This window comes from Protomyctophum bolini, assembly GCF_963924005.1.
Source record: "Protomyctophum bolini genome assembly, chromosome: 4".
Lineage (NCBI taxonomy): Eukaryota > Metazoa > Chordata > Actinopteri > Myctophiformes > Myctophidae > Protomyctophum > Protomyctophum bolini.
The window spans coordinates 8,810,664-8,825,858 of NC_137865.1; the positions used below are offsets into that span (position 1 = coordinate 8,810,664).

Below are 15,195 nucleotides of genomic sequence, written 5' to 3' on the forward strand. Positions count from 1 at the left end.
GTACCTTCACACCCGGAGATCAGACGCACTCATGTGTCACATGTGAGAGGCTCCCGCGCCTTTGAGTCAGGTTTTTTATTATTGACATGCCCATAAAGATATGTCGCCGCGTCGTAATCTCCCCCGTGTAACGTTAGCGCTGTGATTTAGCGCTCTGAACGATCCATTTCGTTATAATTGGTTGATGAGAAAATACCTCCACCCCCCACTTGAGGCAAGTCAATATACCAGCAGTTGTCTCTGCGTGTTTAATTCATGGCATTCTCTTCTACGTTTAATTGACACCCCAATCAAACCCAGCATTAGATATGCGCATGCATTAGTGAGCATATTGCAGTTGTATAATGAGGTGTACACTAGTGTACAAAAAGTTACACAAATTTGTTATGTTCATGGATATGACGCTAGTAGCCCCTACGACGTACTGTACTAGCATCATGTCCTAGGGGGAATACTACTGTACATCAAACCGCCTCTCGCTACAGAAACAGCAGCTGGGCTCCTGCCCCTATATGGGCCACATGGCTCGGTAAGGCTTGCTTACTTACTCTCCATGGTATATTCTCCTGAACAGTACGCCACTATACATGTATTTCTCAGTAATCGGCATTCATATCACTTGCCAGCTATGTGTTTACTGTATATTTGCCCTTTTTCTTTGTTTTGGATAATGACCTTCACAAGCATTCTAGGCTAATGGCCTTCGGAACATGAAGACATAATGACAAATAAATTGTTATGCTGAAGTGAAATGTTTTCTATCATGCCACTTATGTAATTTTCCGCCACGTTGGTTTACTGCAGTCGGATGTCACATCATGGCACATCTTCGAATGTATAGTTGCAGTGAGGTCAACACAGTATTCACTTCAAGGGAAAGGCTTGCTCAACTCGAGGACGGTCTGGAAAAGTTACAGAATAATAGTGGGTGCAGATTCAGATACAATTCACACTCTCTTTAGAGGTCTACCAAACAGACACATTTCGGCACACTAACACTGTGCCGAAGCGCGTTTGTTTCATAGACTGCTGCAGATGGTGTTTTAAAAATAGCTGATCTATAAGCTCACAGTGCATTGTAGTGATGCACATTGTGAGTATGTACTGTACTGTACAGTGGATCAGCCATTTTGTGGATGCAGCACAAAGCTTAGAGGTAGGGTAAGTTGAATCCTGCCAGTTATGTACACAAGTTGCAAGAAAGCCGTTATCTCCTCAATAATTACTTGCTGGAGTGGTCTGTAACCAGAAAGTAATTATTGAAAGTAAAGTGTGAGTTAGTATTATTTCTTGAAAGTAAAGTGTGAGTGAGTATTATGCTCTGCTTTCTTTTGGAATGTTGTCATGCGTAAGACTTTGTGACTATAGCTGTAGCTGAAATGAAATCAGCATATATCGGAGATGTTCATTGTTCAATACAAACAATATAAAATATATACTACTGTCTGTTCTAGCATGGATCACACTGACATCGACCCTGCCCACACCGCTGCACTCCAGTGCTCTTAGTCTGATGGATAATCAGTAAACAATATGTTCAGTAAACAAATAGGCAGTGGTTGCCTCTAGATTCCGTTGCCAAAAAATACCGGGTCTTAATTTGAGTTCCCGTCTAAGTCTCGGAGCCAGGCAGGCGTGAATGTCATTAGGCAAAAATTGATCGAATCCTTCTCGTACCAATTATGCAAACGTGAAGTTGTGACTGCAATGAATAAGGTAGCAAAGAATCAACCATGCAACTGAATTTCTCGGGTAGTATTCTGACTTTCAAAAAGTTTGTCAAAACCTACTAATGAGGCCTTATTGGCTCTTTGAGCTATGCTTGTACATCAAGCCAAATGAGCTCAAATGAGCTCTTTACCTTAAGGTGGCTTAAAGTACAGTTGACCACCACCTGGTGGTCTCAACCACATGGGATGAGACTGTCAATCCATGGAGAATTTCCCCCCACATTTCTGTGTTGCCACTGCTGTTGTTGTAACCATACCGGCTCACGGGCCAGTGTGGAGCGAGTAGGACAGGCCCTATACAGTATGCCCTCCTGCTGGGGACAACATAGCCCCTCCGTCCTACTGGTCCTGTAGGAGTCGCTATAGCACAGTGGCAAAGACCACCCTCCCAACCATGACAGTAGTGAACTTGGGATCATTTTCAGAGCGTTTTTCGATGAACCCTAGAAACACTGACTGACCAATGTCAGTCAGCGGCGCTCGTGCGCTGTTCATGCAGCCTGAAAAGGGACAAAGGGCGCCATTGGACTGGCCCCATGAAGTGAACGGAGTTGTCAGAACCCTGTCCTACTTTATATGGCTCTGATCACGACCACTGTAGGTGGAGAACTGTCGTCTACATTTTAATGGGTTGGCATTTAACACATCCTTGAGATCCGTCTTGTGTGAAGACTTTGACTTTTAAGACTAAACGTGGCTTTGAGCAAGCAGTGCAAATAGTGTTACACAGGATCAAATGTAGCTACCTTCTGGCATCATCTGTCAAATTGGTTGTACTGTGAAAGAAATGACTGCAGTATGTCTTATTTTAGGTAAGATATGGTTCAAACACTCTGGAGTTTATTTGAGAACCAGCTACATTTCCATGAGGTGCAGTACATTAATTTGCTTCTTCGCTATCTTTCCTGTCGGGCATGTAGAAACATAGTATATCTGGATTTCATCTCTTAGTTTTTTCATAGTCCATCTGAATTAACAGGGCATCAGGCTCAACACATGCTCACATCCTTATCCTTATACTGTAGTTAACCTTAAGCAATTATATTATTACAGTTATAATAAGGCAGTAAATGTATAATGCAATTCAATATATAGCCTCGGGTGTTAGTTAGTTGCATTTATATAAAAAAACAAGAATTAATCACATAGTGATATGTCAGGTGAAAGAAGCGCTGTCTCCGGAGTTGGAGTTTCTTTGAGAACCAGCTACATTTCCATGAGGTGCAGTACATTAATTTGCTTCTTCGCTATCTTTGCTGTCGGGCATGCAGAAACCTTGTATGTCTGGATTTCATCTCTTAGTTTTTTCATTAAAAGAAATAATAAAAAAAGCAAAACATAGCCAGTCTACAAGATTTTGAACATTTCGGAAAAGTTCATTTTTGTTTGTTTGTTTACAAGCCAAAAGGTCTAGGGTCTCCATGCAGACTGGAAATGTTTAAGTATCAACAAACTACAAAGTATTAACACAAGATTACTATTATTAAATAATAATAACTACATTGGATCCATTTGACAGTTGTTTTTTTCATTTTTTTCTTTCTTGGTGACATTATGAGAGCAACAAACTGCATCTTCATCCCTGCACTGTATCTGTATGCCAGAACCTTTGTCTGTCAATGCCACGAATCTTGCCATTTTCACAGTTTTGCAAATGAAATAAGCTTGTGAAAAGTATAGTCTTAAATTATTCCATTATTTTCCTCGGTAATGCGAGAACTCATGTCAGAACTAAGCCAAAGCTTTCAGTGCCAGTCCGCTTGTTGACTGACTCAAACAGTGCCTGGCTAATCGTGCATAATACATCATGCTCTGACACACCCTCAGTATTTACGTATTTGTTCCTGCGTTGGATTGATTCGCCGGTATCCTGTGAAGTGTTGTGTGAGCATGAGGATCGGCTGGTTGGTTCTCCGGTCTCTCCTCAGAACTCTAATCTCTCCGGTCTCCTCTGTCCTTGCAACAGATGTTGAAAGAATCCGCCAGATTTACTCGACATGAGAGAGAATGTTCAAAGGCCGTGTTCTGCTCTGTTTCGGTATTATTATATATATACTGTGTGTGTGTGTGTGTGTGTGTGTGTGTGTGTGTGTGTGTGTGTGTGTGTGTGTGTGTGTGTGTGTGTGTGTGTGTGTGTGTGTGTGTGTGTGTGTGTGTGTGTGTGTGTGTGTGCGCGTGCACGCGCGTGTGAAGTTTCTGTTATTTTCTGGAAGTTGCACCTCCTCGGTACAAAATGAGTCACTGTTGTGGGCCCTCTCCAATGTTCAGTCGATGAATGGATCCGTACACACACACACACACACACACACACACACAGCGGCTGAGGAGGAGGGTATAGGCTGGACTCGGATGTGTCCTTCAGCCAGCTCGAGGAATCACCGAACACATGCAGGCTATAAGGGCCCCGTCGTGCTCTCTCATAAAGGCATCTTTGGGAGTGGGTTGTGCTGCTGACGCACACGGTGGTATTGAATGAGGAGTTATACGGTCTAATCAGAAGAGCCCTGGCATCCGGGACTGTGTCGTTCAGCTCTCAGCGGAGATGTGGGTGAATCTCCTCACAGCCGTTTGAATCATGTGTTACTGCCACTGTCGGCAACGCATGTGGCATTAACCCATTTCGACCTGGGAACGATTCTACGAATGTCTTCTGAAATCCTGGCAGTTTTTCTATGTCTGTCGTTCTCAAACATTTTCATGTCAAGGACCCCCAAGATTATATGTATTTGGCCGCCGACCCCCATCTGAAGATATGTTGTTCCAGGGACACCCCAGAAGCAAAGATTTGAGTAAAGAACGTTGGCTCCGAAAGAATATACATGCAAAGATTTGCACTACATTTTCATGATTTTTCAAAAAAATAGCAGACCTACAAGCTCGTAGCATGGCACTCGGTGCCGCGCTATGAGCTTGTGGATCTGCTATTTTTCAATAGCTAAAGTATAACATTACACTTAAAACAACCAAAAGGGGTTCCTGCGCGAAACGGGTTAATGAGCCATTATGGTTGAATGTGCCCAAATTATGCGCGCCAGATATCTCAAGGGAGGGATAACTCTTAAGATGGTTGCCAGAGATTGCGGCTCCCCGGCACCCCCTGAACTGCAAACATTTGATTAAGGGCTCTCGGGGGCTTGCTTGGAAGCTGAATCTAATTGTCTACATTAAAACATGTTGTATGCCATTGGGAGAGCTAGATCTGTAAACCAGATTTTATTGTTTTTTAACAAGAAACAAAGAATAAATATTGGCATCGTACCAATAGCAGTGATTTCTAATAGATATACACCAAACATGTTGCTATACTATTACCGATCAGGTTTTCTCTGATGCTTCGTCTGTCTCTGTTCAATGCGAAATCAATACTTTTGGCAACAACTCAACTGAATGAAATCTTGCCGATGGCGCAAGAAGCCCATGTAGTCATTTGGTAAAGTCTCAAATAGAGATTGTATTCAATTAAAGGACTTCATCACCCTTATACATGTCATGGGGTCCCCATGCATTGGCTTCGACCGCACAGTGCACACAGTGCACACCACTTCCATTTTAATGGATTTATTTTTGAGTGGTGCAACCACTCCTATAGGGAGCTTTATGTGTCTCTGGCTGTGTCCCTGGGGGTCCCTGTGTCCCTGGCTATGTCTGAGCACGAAAATCGCGTTTTGGTGGTTAACTCAGTCATTTCTCGACCGTTTCGGACGTGGGGTGGCTCGCCGGAACCGGGCCGGCACTCTGGGCGCGTTCCTGTGAGTCTGGAAGTTCCGGGTGACCCCCGAGGACCCCCACACGGAGTTGCACCACTTACTTCATACAGGTGTGATTTTTAGATTTTTCATTAGTTTATATTTTCCCATTAAAACGTACCTGAATAAATGACTCGCTGTGCAGGGTCATGGACAATCTTGTCTCAAGGGACAATGATAAAGTAATTCCGTAATGATATTAAATCAGTTATGGTTCCTTTCGTCGCTCCTCAGTTACTTAATTGGATTTCTGTGGTAATTCTAGAGCTAATACATGCAAAAGGGCGCTGACCTCCGGGGGCATGCGTGCATTTATCACATCCAAAACCCTCGTCAAGCTTTGGTGACTCTGGATGAACTCGGGCCGATCGCCCGCCCTCCGCGGCGGCGACGTGTCATTCGAGTGTCTGCCCTATCAACTTTAGACAGTACGCTACGTGCTTACCATGGTGACCACGGGTAACGGGGAATCAGGGTTCGATTCCGGAGAGGGAGCCTGAGAAACGGCTACCACATCCAAGAAGCCGATGCTCTTAACTGAGTGTCCTGCTTGGGGTCCGGAGCGTTTACGTTGAAAAAAATAGAGTGTTCAAAGCAGGCCTATAGTCGCCTGAATACCGCAGCTAGGAATAATGGAATAGGACCCCGGTTCTATTTTGTGGGTTTTATTATCTGAACTGGGGCCATGATTAAGAGGGACGGCCGGGGGCATTCGTATTGCGCCGCTAGAGGTGAAATTCCTGGGCCGGCGCAAGACGGACAAAAGCGAAAGCATTTGCCAAGAATGTTTTCATTAATCAAGAACGAAAGTCTGAGGTTCGTAGACGATCAGATACCGTCGTAGTTCCGTCCATAAACGATACCGACTCGCGATCCGGCAGCGTTACACCCATGAGTCTTTGGGTTCCGGGGGGGGGGGGGAGTATGGTTGCAAAGCTGAAACTTAAAGGAATTGACGGAAGGGCATCACCACGAGTGGAGCGTGCAGCTTAATTACCATATAGTCAATGCCAATTTTGACTTCAGTCGAAAGTGATTCTCTACAGGCCATTTTCATGCATATTAATACATGCAATGTTGTCAGTCCATGTTCCATTCAGTAACGGTGTGATACAAGCGGATGTGTGTATCCACTGTAAGTGGCGTTAGTGGATTTACCTCCAGTTGAAATGCTCCAGCCTGTATAGTCAGCTTGCTGACAGAAGACCATTACCCCAGCACAACAGCACACCGTTTATAAACACTAAACCTGTTTTGGCCAGACAAGCCCTGAAACAAAGGTTGGCTTTGTGAGTGAGTGGACAGAACGATATTTATGTTGGCCATTGTTAGCTTACAGCTTGCTCTAGGTTGAATTAAGCTGTATACCGAGCACCTCGCACACCTAAACAAACACAGCAAGAATAGCTGCTCCCCGTATGAATTTGAAATCTTCTATCAGAGCTTTATGAATAAGCCAAGCGTGGCCATGCTCCTTAAAAACATTAATTGGCCATTCTTTCTCACTTATCGTCTGCTCTGTGCTCATTACAGAATACCGGTATGTTAGCGTGTTGTATTTCAGACCGGAAAGGTTTGTTAACCGCTTCTGCGCCATTGCCGTAGATCTAGGTCAATTGAAGCCTATTATTTAATACTACGCTTACCGCCATTGCCGTTGATCAATGGCAATTGTGCTTTTATAGCGCTTTCGATCAGTCAAGCCATAATGCTAATTGCGTTAGCATGTTGTCATGACAATGGGTCGCCCATCTTAGATCGTCCTCACCATAATAATCCATTCTATCTGTTTCTTTCAATCGCCTGTATCTCCTATTCCTTGTCTCAGATGGCATTTTTGGTCAAAACAACGTCTCTTCGATGGCACAAATGGCGCTGTAGAGGCCTCCAGTGACCCGGCATAGATCCATCTTGTAAACAACAGTTGAACGAGACCCGTTAAACTTACTAGGATATGTCTACTTCGGGAAGTCTGGAAAGTCTTTCAAAATAAGAGCTCAACCGGGGGGGGAAATGCTGGCGTGAATTAGATCCTAATTTTTCAATAAATGCCAGCGGGCCAAGTGTTAAGTGTGACAGCAAAACTGGTCTATAAAGTCGCCGTGTTAGGTTGTTAAACCTAGTGTGTGAAACACCTAAAGTATTGAGTGTTTGACCCTGGCTTTCCATATAGGAAAGCGTTGAGAATGTCGGAGCCGCTATCCCCGTCTCATGCTCAGAAGGGTGCCGTAATTCCAAAAGGCTGCAGCCCTGCCAGTGCCATGGAAGTGCTCCTTACATGGCCGAGGGCGGTGCAGTTGGAAGACGAATAGCGCTATAGAGCCGACCGCACGGCGACTTTGACAAAGCTGTACAGCTCAGAACCCCCCCGTCGCCAGACGCTGAACTCGTTCGGCCGTGAGATATCAATCCGATGTTAAAGCCATGCAGTCTTCACTAAATGGAAAAACAAATCGCCCCGGGTGCCAGAGTTAAATATGGTGCAACTATGACAGTGTGCAGAATTAAAATTATGAGACTTTAAATATGGACCGGGTGTGTGTGTGTGTGTGTGTGTGTGGGGGGGGGGTGGGGGGTCGATGTGAGCAGCTATCCTGGTGTACATGAAATCATAGTTGCTGATACCCCCTCACCCCCTTGAGGCTGACAGTGAAAGCCTTCGGTCACATGCTTAAATAGATGTTATTAATATGCTCTCTACCTCCCCCCACAGCCGCTACACCCCGCTCCTCCTTCAAACACAATATAACCCAAGCTGTCTTCATGCGTTTTGTTTTGAGTTTCTATATAGTCTTAGTGTATTCTCAGCATGACACTGGCCTCCCCTGAACGCTGGCCGTCAGAACTGCTGAACTTGTCAGAAGGAGCGAAAGGTACTGATGAGGCTTATTATAAAAGGCAACCGTGAGACCCGAGAGAGCGGGGAGGAGTGCCGGGCGGCTCGCAGCTGCCGCATTGGGCGACTGCTCAGTAATGGGGGAGTGGCTATAACAGAGAGAGAGAGAGAGAGAGAGAGAGAGAGAGAGAGGGGGCGTGAGAAGCTTAGTGCTCTTGCTGGGGGGGAGAGGGAATGCCCGGTATAGTTGCCGCTGCCGATAATAGCGCATCAGCCGCCTTGCTACTGAGAGAGAGTGCAGTGCACACACAGTGCATGCAGGACTGAGCTGCTGAGCGCAGGAATGGTACAGCAGAAAGGGAAGGCACACTGAGGAAGAGAAGAGAGTGGAGGACCAGAGAGCACGTTGGGAGTGGAGAGAGACACAGAGAGAGACAGAGAGAGAGAGAGAGAGAGGGAGCTGAGGCAGCACACGCACGCAGGAGGAGGAGAGGAGAAATAGAACAAGGAGGAGAACAAGTGGAGTGAAGCCTGGTTGGTGGTGCAGGGGAAGAGTTATACAGTACCAGGACCAGTGGAGGGGGGGGGGGGAGGGAGCGGCTGTCGCATCTGCCCCCGAGATTCTAGTGCTGAGGTCAGCAGAGGAATGTGGAAGTGAAGCAGCTGAGAGAGCTGGAGAGATTCACAAGGGGGTCTGACTCCCACTGGAATACCCACTACCACACCACCCTCCAGGCAGAGGGCTGTGCACATGAGAGAGCAGAGCGCTGTGTGACACCACAGGGGGGCACAGGTTGAGCCTATAGCACCAAACTTTCTCTCTCTCTCTCTCTCTCTCCTCCCTTAAGTAGGGGGATGCTCCCCGCGGGATCCCTTTCCGCCGCTAATCCGGGGCCACCGAGGAACGGGACGCGTTCAAGGGACAGACGTGCGTGTAAGCCAAGCGGGAGGTTCCAGTCCTTCTCTAAAGTCTCCACTTTAGGGGCTTAGAAGATTTTTTGCCTGAGTTGGGGTCAACTTCTGCGGGTCGTGTGTGTGTGTGTGTGCGCGGCGCGCGTTCGTTCGTGGAGGAACTAAGTGGTCGGCCACCTCTGAGACTATGGTAGACTGTGCGTCAGCACGCGCCCCTTCATCAGCCTCTGCAGCCGCAGCCGCTCTAGAGCATGGAGAAGTCCAGCAGTGAGGAGTCAGCCATTCACCGCAGCCCCTCCGTGGACAGCCGCGACTCCGACTTCGCCCGCGCCTCCACCTCCGGCCGACCGTTCGGCGGCCGCGGCTTCACGGCCGGCGCGTTCTACGGCTCCACGGGGCCGCGCAGCGCTAGCGGCGCACAGACGCAGCAGCAGGCGGCTGCCGGGGCGGCTGCAGCGCCAGCCGACGCCAGTGGCGCGGGAGACAATAAGAGCGCCGGCACTACTGGCAATAAGTACAGCTCCCCGAAAGGCAGCAAGTACGTGGTGTTTTACCTGGATCTATCGTTTGTGTTCCTCCTAGAATTCAAGAAGTGCAACATGGCTCGAGGCTGCCTCTGCTGTCTGAAGTATATGATGTTCTTCTTCAATCTCATCTTCTGGGTAAGTGTTCTCTCCTTATTCTATATCCTCTATTCTGACATCTCTCTCTCTCTCTCTCTTGCTCTCTGTCTCTCTCTCACTGGCGCTCTATCTCGCTCTCCTCTGCCTCTCTCCTTAATTCTCGCACTTTTTTCACCTGCTCTTCTTTGATGAGAATTACCACATAAGAGATGCTGTGTGTGCTTTTTGTCCTGGTTTGAGCAACTATTATATCATGAACGATGCTGAGCCCTATATATTATATATAATGTGTCGTATACAGCAGATCTACAAGCTCACGTCGTGTCCCGTCGCGAGGCGTGGTGAGCTTGTAGATCTGTGCTATATATACCGTTTCATCTGAAAGTGGATAAAAGGTGGGTTGTTGTGTACCGCATGCATGCAGGAGGTTTTTGTGATCTCCGCCGCGAGGCAGCATGACACGGCGGTGTGCGGCGGGCGGCCGCTCTCGTGTTTCAGGTTCATTACGTCAGGCTGCTCATGCATGCCCTTTCATTCTGGAGGAGCTGTGCTGTCCTCCGGGTTGCAGGAGCGCTGCTGCTGCTGCTGCTGCTGCACCACATCGTTATCCTATTTTTTCCCTGGAAGTGTGTGTGGGGGGGGCAGGGGGGGGGGGGTCAAGTGTCTGAAGCTTGGGGGGGGGGGGCTTTGGGTGGTGGTGATGGGGTCATCGGAGTTGTCCGCCGGGCTTTGGAGGGGTGCCGGCGGGTCACCGGGGTTGTCCATCTAGACGGTTTTACAGCGTGTGTCCTGATTTACAGCAAACACAGAGGGTTGAAATGCTGCGCGTGTTGAGTACCGGGGGAGGGTGGGGATGGGGAGGGGGGATGGGGGGGGCATGTCGGTGCGCGTGACACTGACGGGGCCACCGCAAACATGTAAAGGGACACCGCATGTAATGACCCGGCCATTAAGAGGGGAGCCACATGTCATGTGAAGGCGCCACTGACTGAGGGGGAGGGGGGGCGGGGACAAAGGTGTCATTTCAGGAAGACACCTTTTTTTTCTTCTCAGGGAGATAATGCTGTGAATGATCGACTCTATTAGACAAAATTGGATAATTGAGCTATTTAACTTGTTTGTTTACTGACACGCTTTCCCCCTGACAAAGAAACCCCCGTCGGATTGTGATTCCAATGTGTTAGACCAGGGGTCTGCAACCTTTTTCACATTAAGTGCCATGTTTTCATTTTCGTGATAGTCAGTGTGCGCCATATATAATTATGACACCACATCAAAATTAAATATTCCCAACTGATTTTGATTGTCCATGGGATACACCTTGGAAATATTTTCTTTCACATCAAGGATGTATACCATTAAACTCAGAGCAATAACCCACCTACGTATCTCCCATCCCCAGTCATGAGTTAGGATTCTAAATGTACAATTATGTGCAGGATGTAATTTGAAGATGTGAGTAGACTTAACTTTTTTGGAATGAAAAGAAGAAACTTCTCTGCCTCACACTTATACCAGTGTGCCAGTGATCACCCTCCCCTGTGCCAATGTTGGCACCCGTGCCTAAGGTTGCCTTGCCTACCCCTGAGTTAGACTCTGGCATACAGTCTAACATTCATCACACTTTCAGTCTAAATCCACTCCCAATCAAAATGTCAATCTGTCGCAAAATGTCGCTCATGGATTAAGAGCGTCTGCTAAATGCCTAAATTGTAAATTGTCACTCTTGTTGCCTCGTAGAACCCCCCCCCCCCCCCCCCCCATTTGTTTGTGAGAGTTGGTGGTCCCTCCAACATTGACACAGTGGATTATGGGGCTTAGAGTTTATGAGGCCAAGCCTTTGGTGTGAAGGCAGTGAAGCGTTAAGAGTGAGAAAAGCATCCTTAACACGCTGGGGGGGGGGGTGGCGGGGGGGACTGTACCTCCCCTGCCCACCATGGCACTGCCACTGCGATGGCTCCAGGGCCTGCTAACTGGGGCACATCGGCCGCACCATGCAGAGCCCGGCTATGGTGATGATATACACCAGCATTTGAATAATTCACCCATTATTACGTGTAGTCCATTTAGCTGCTGATGCACAGCACCGCCAGGAGGCATGGCCGCTGGCGCGCGCTGTATTGGTCTCGCTCAGTTATCCCTGCTCTGGGAGAAATAGACGTCCCGCTGTCAAGTACACGGAGACGTGTATGGGCTGATTTATGCTTAGTAATTGCAACGCTGTGGCGATTGTGGCCGCAAGCCGGACATGACAGAATCTACAAGCTCACAGCGTGTTGCAGCTGCGCTGCGTTGTGAGCTTGTAGATCTGCTGTTTAATTGCGGCGGTCATGCAGTCGCTAAGTATAACTCGGGCAGGCTTGAGTGGGACTGGCACGGCAGGGAGGAAAGGTTCACACTGAGGACATGCAAATGGCTTAAAGGCTATACAGCCTGACCCTATAACTTCACTGTTAAAGAAAGGGTGGGTGGAGCTACATACAAGCATATAGTCTCCTATACATCGATGAGCACTTGATACCTATACTTTGATATTTTGCTGTTGAACACTGTCACACACATTTGATATTTGATGCCCCAATCACCATGCCTTGTAGTTGTACACACATCACATAATACCAAGGCTTTCCGCATTATTCTCTCCAGGAAGCTTGCACAACATAATCGACTCTTTTATACCTGCTGGTGTAGACTTGGTGATGTGGCAATGAACTTGAAGCTGAAAGAACTTGATGTTTGCAAAGGCAGAGGTTGATTGGTTGAACTGGAGTATATGCCCTCTGTGGAGTGGACTGCATTGTGGGTACCGTTTGTTGGTTTACTACTTGGCCGTGACGGGCGTCTCCTCTGCGAGCAAACTGGCCCTCAACAGCTACTGTTTGAAATGGTTTACTAAATAAATAGTCCATTTTCTTTCCCCCCAGCTAAATGTGAGATCAGAGATACAGATCGTGGGTTTAAAGGTGACACCGTAACCTTTTCTATATGATATAACACATGTCCAGTATGCTTTAGGTTGAGGTTCCTGGAACAGAAGCTATCTGTATACTGAAAGGCCACCTCGGTCAATGTGACCCTGACATCGACTGCCATGCAGGGCCAGTCAGGAGGGCGGAGATTTGTGGCGAAGGCCGTTATCCTTTCCAGGGGGTCCTCTGTATAGAGCTCAAGTCACGCTTAAACCCTTTGGAGTGGAAGAACCACTCCGCTATAATAACCAGCTGCCACGTACCACTAATAGAGAGTTGGCGGAGGGGGCATCAGACTCGAGACTAAAACAGCCTTTTAGTCCGCCGTAAGAAATCAATTTAGAGGGTGCAATGAGGGGGGGGGGGGTGGGTCCCCGCAGAGTTAAGGGACGTCTCTTTATACGCTATGCATACATAATGAATTCACGGCTGCAACTCAAGATCAGACAGGTCTCATGAGGCTACTGTGGGATCGCACAGCGCGAGCTCATCTCATGCTGTGCATAAATTGAGCTCCTTGTAATATTTGATTAATTAATGCCACCCACCATACCCATACGGCCCACTTCTGCATGCATATTGAAGCTCATTGCCCTCCGCCCACCCTTGGCTTGCACGGTGAATAAACACTGTTCCCTTGACGGGGTCTGGACGACGGTGTCCTCGATCTGTCTGCGACCTGAGTGTCATTCTCCGCCCCGGCTGACTGGTTAAATGCTCTGCGTCCGACCCGAGGCCCGCAGCATTCCCTCCCCGGGTGGGTGGAGAGCTATGCCCTGCTGGGGGCCCACTGTGGACTCGCTGTGGGGTTAAGGGGGTGGGGGTCATAGCTTGTATCCCGACACCCCTGGGACCGCGTTGCTCCCTCGGTGACACTCCAGGAATCGCAATGTTACTGTGACTGGCGCGGAGGGTCTGACTCTGAAGATACTGTGGGGGGGTGGGGGGGGGGGGGGGGGGGGGGTGTAATTCGATGCCAGGCACAGTGGGTATCTGACTTCTCTGAATGTAGCCGCACGCACGCACGCACGCACGCACGCACGCACGCACGCACGCACGCACGCACGCACGCACAATACATAGGTGCAAACCTCTCAAATAATCACGCCTATGCGTGAGCGCAGACACATGTGTGGCATCCATCCTTGAACATGCACGCCGCCATCCGCTCCGCCGGTCTTTACAGAAGTAACTTGACGCAGGAGGTAAACAGTAGATAGAGAGAGGCACTCCTGGCATCTCCATGCATGCATGCGCTCATCCCCTCGCCTTCCAGCAGTTGTTCGCGGCCATCTGGCTCCTCTTTCTTATGGTGGGGGATTAAGATGAGGCTGAGCCCCCCCCCCCCCCCCAGGGGAGGGTTTCCAGGCCGATTACAGCGCCTAGGGGCCGCCCGTGGTGGTCATCAGCGCGTTCCCGTTCGGACAACTCATCAAAGTGACCATCCACATGGGATTATTGTCCAGTGATGGTATCTGATCTATAGGTTCCTTATCGAGGGGGATCTGCTATGGAACACAGACATGCAGACACACACACACACACACACACACACACACACACACACATGCATGCATGGGCTGCAGGTATGCCCGACATGAGGGGGGGGGTGATTAATGTCGGTCCTATTAATGGCTGCCCTGTGAGCAGAACGGCGTCGGTGCTCTTCCTCTCTGTTCTCTGCGGTGGTGTCCTCTCGGTGGAGTCACATTACTCTTCCGCGACCGGCGCGCTATACTGTACTTCATTCCTGTACTGTACTTTCCCAGGGTTTAACTCTTTGTCGGCACCGCCGGTGGAATTGTGACGCGATGAAGTAAAATAAATAAATAGACGACATGCATGATGTAAAAAAGAATGCTAGACCCCATGTCTCCCCATGTATGCATGTGCACGTCTCGTGCACATGCATACATGAAGATCTCTTCACTGGTGGTAAATAACAGACCTGTGCCGTAATTGACCTGTGAAATTCGTTCCGAGATATCATTGGCTCTGATTATTATTATTATTATTATTACGATCTCAACGTCGACCAAATGGATTTGTTCCGGTCAACCGTCCCACATCTCTCGGATACGTGCCCTAATTGGCCATGTGAAATTCATTCAGAGATTCCAGAAACCGACCTCAGCTGTCGGGTATTATATATGGACCTGTCCGACCTGACCAGCCTAATAAATACAATTGCTATTAAAAAATACTCTTCTACTAGTAGACGCCAGTGATAGGCTACCCCATAATTTAATCTTAACACACACACATACACACACGCACACACACACACACACACACACACACACACACACACAATACACACAGGCATAAATACACACAAATACACACAAGTACAGTATACTACAGGCAGTCATTCTCTCT

The 15,195-nt window shown here is 48.1% G+C and overlaps 1 protein-coding gene across 4 annotated transcripts in view; it reads left to right on the forward strand.

Moving 5' to 3' along the window:
- Nucleotides 1–15,195, forward strand: part of tspan9a (tetraspanin 9a) — a 255,026-nt gene that overhangs the window by 140,089 nt on the left and 99,742 nt on the right. The window contains exons 1-2 of one of the 4 annotated variants that reach the window (XM_080761378.1): nt 8,276–8,349; nt 9,807–9,886. In XM_080761378.1, the coding sequence (XP_080617504.1) occupies nt 8,286–8,349; nt 9,807–9,886 (144 nt within the window). In that variant the 5' untranslated portion in view covers nt 8,276–8,285. Of the gene's footprint in view, nt 1–8,275; nt 8,350–8,579; nt 9,887–15,195 lie in introns of those variants that run through there. The other 3 variants (XM_080761377.1, XM_080761379.1, XM_080761376.1) reach the window with 3 other exon arrangements.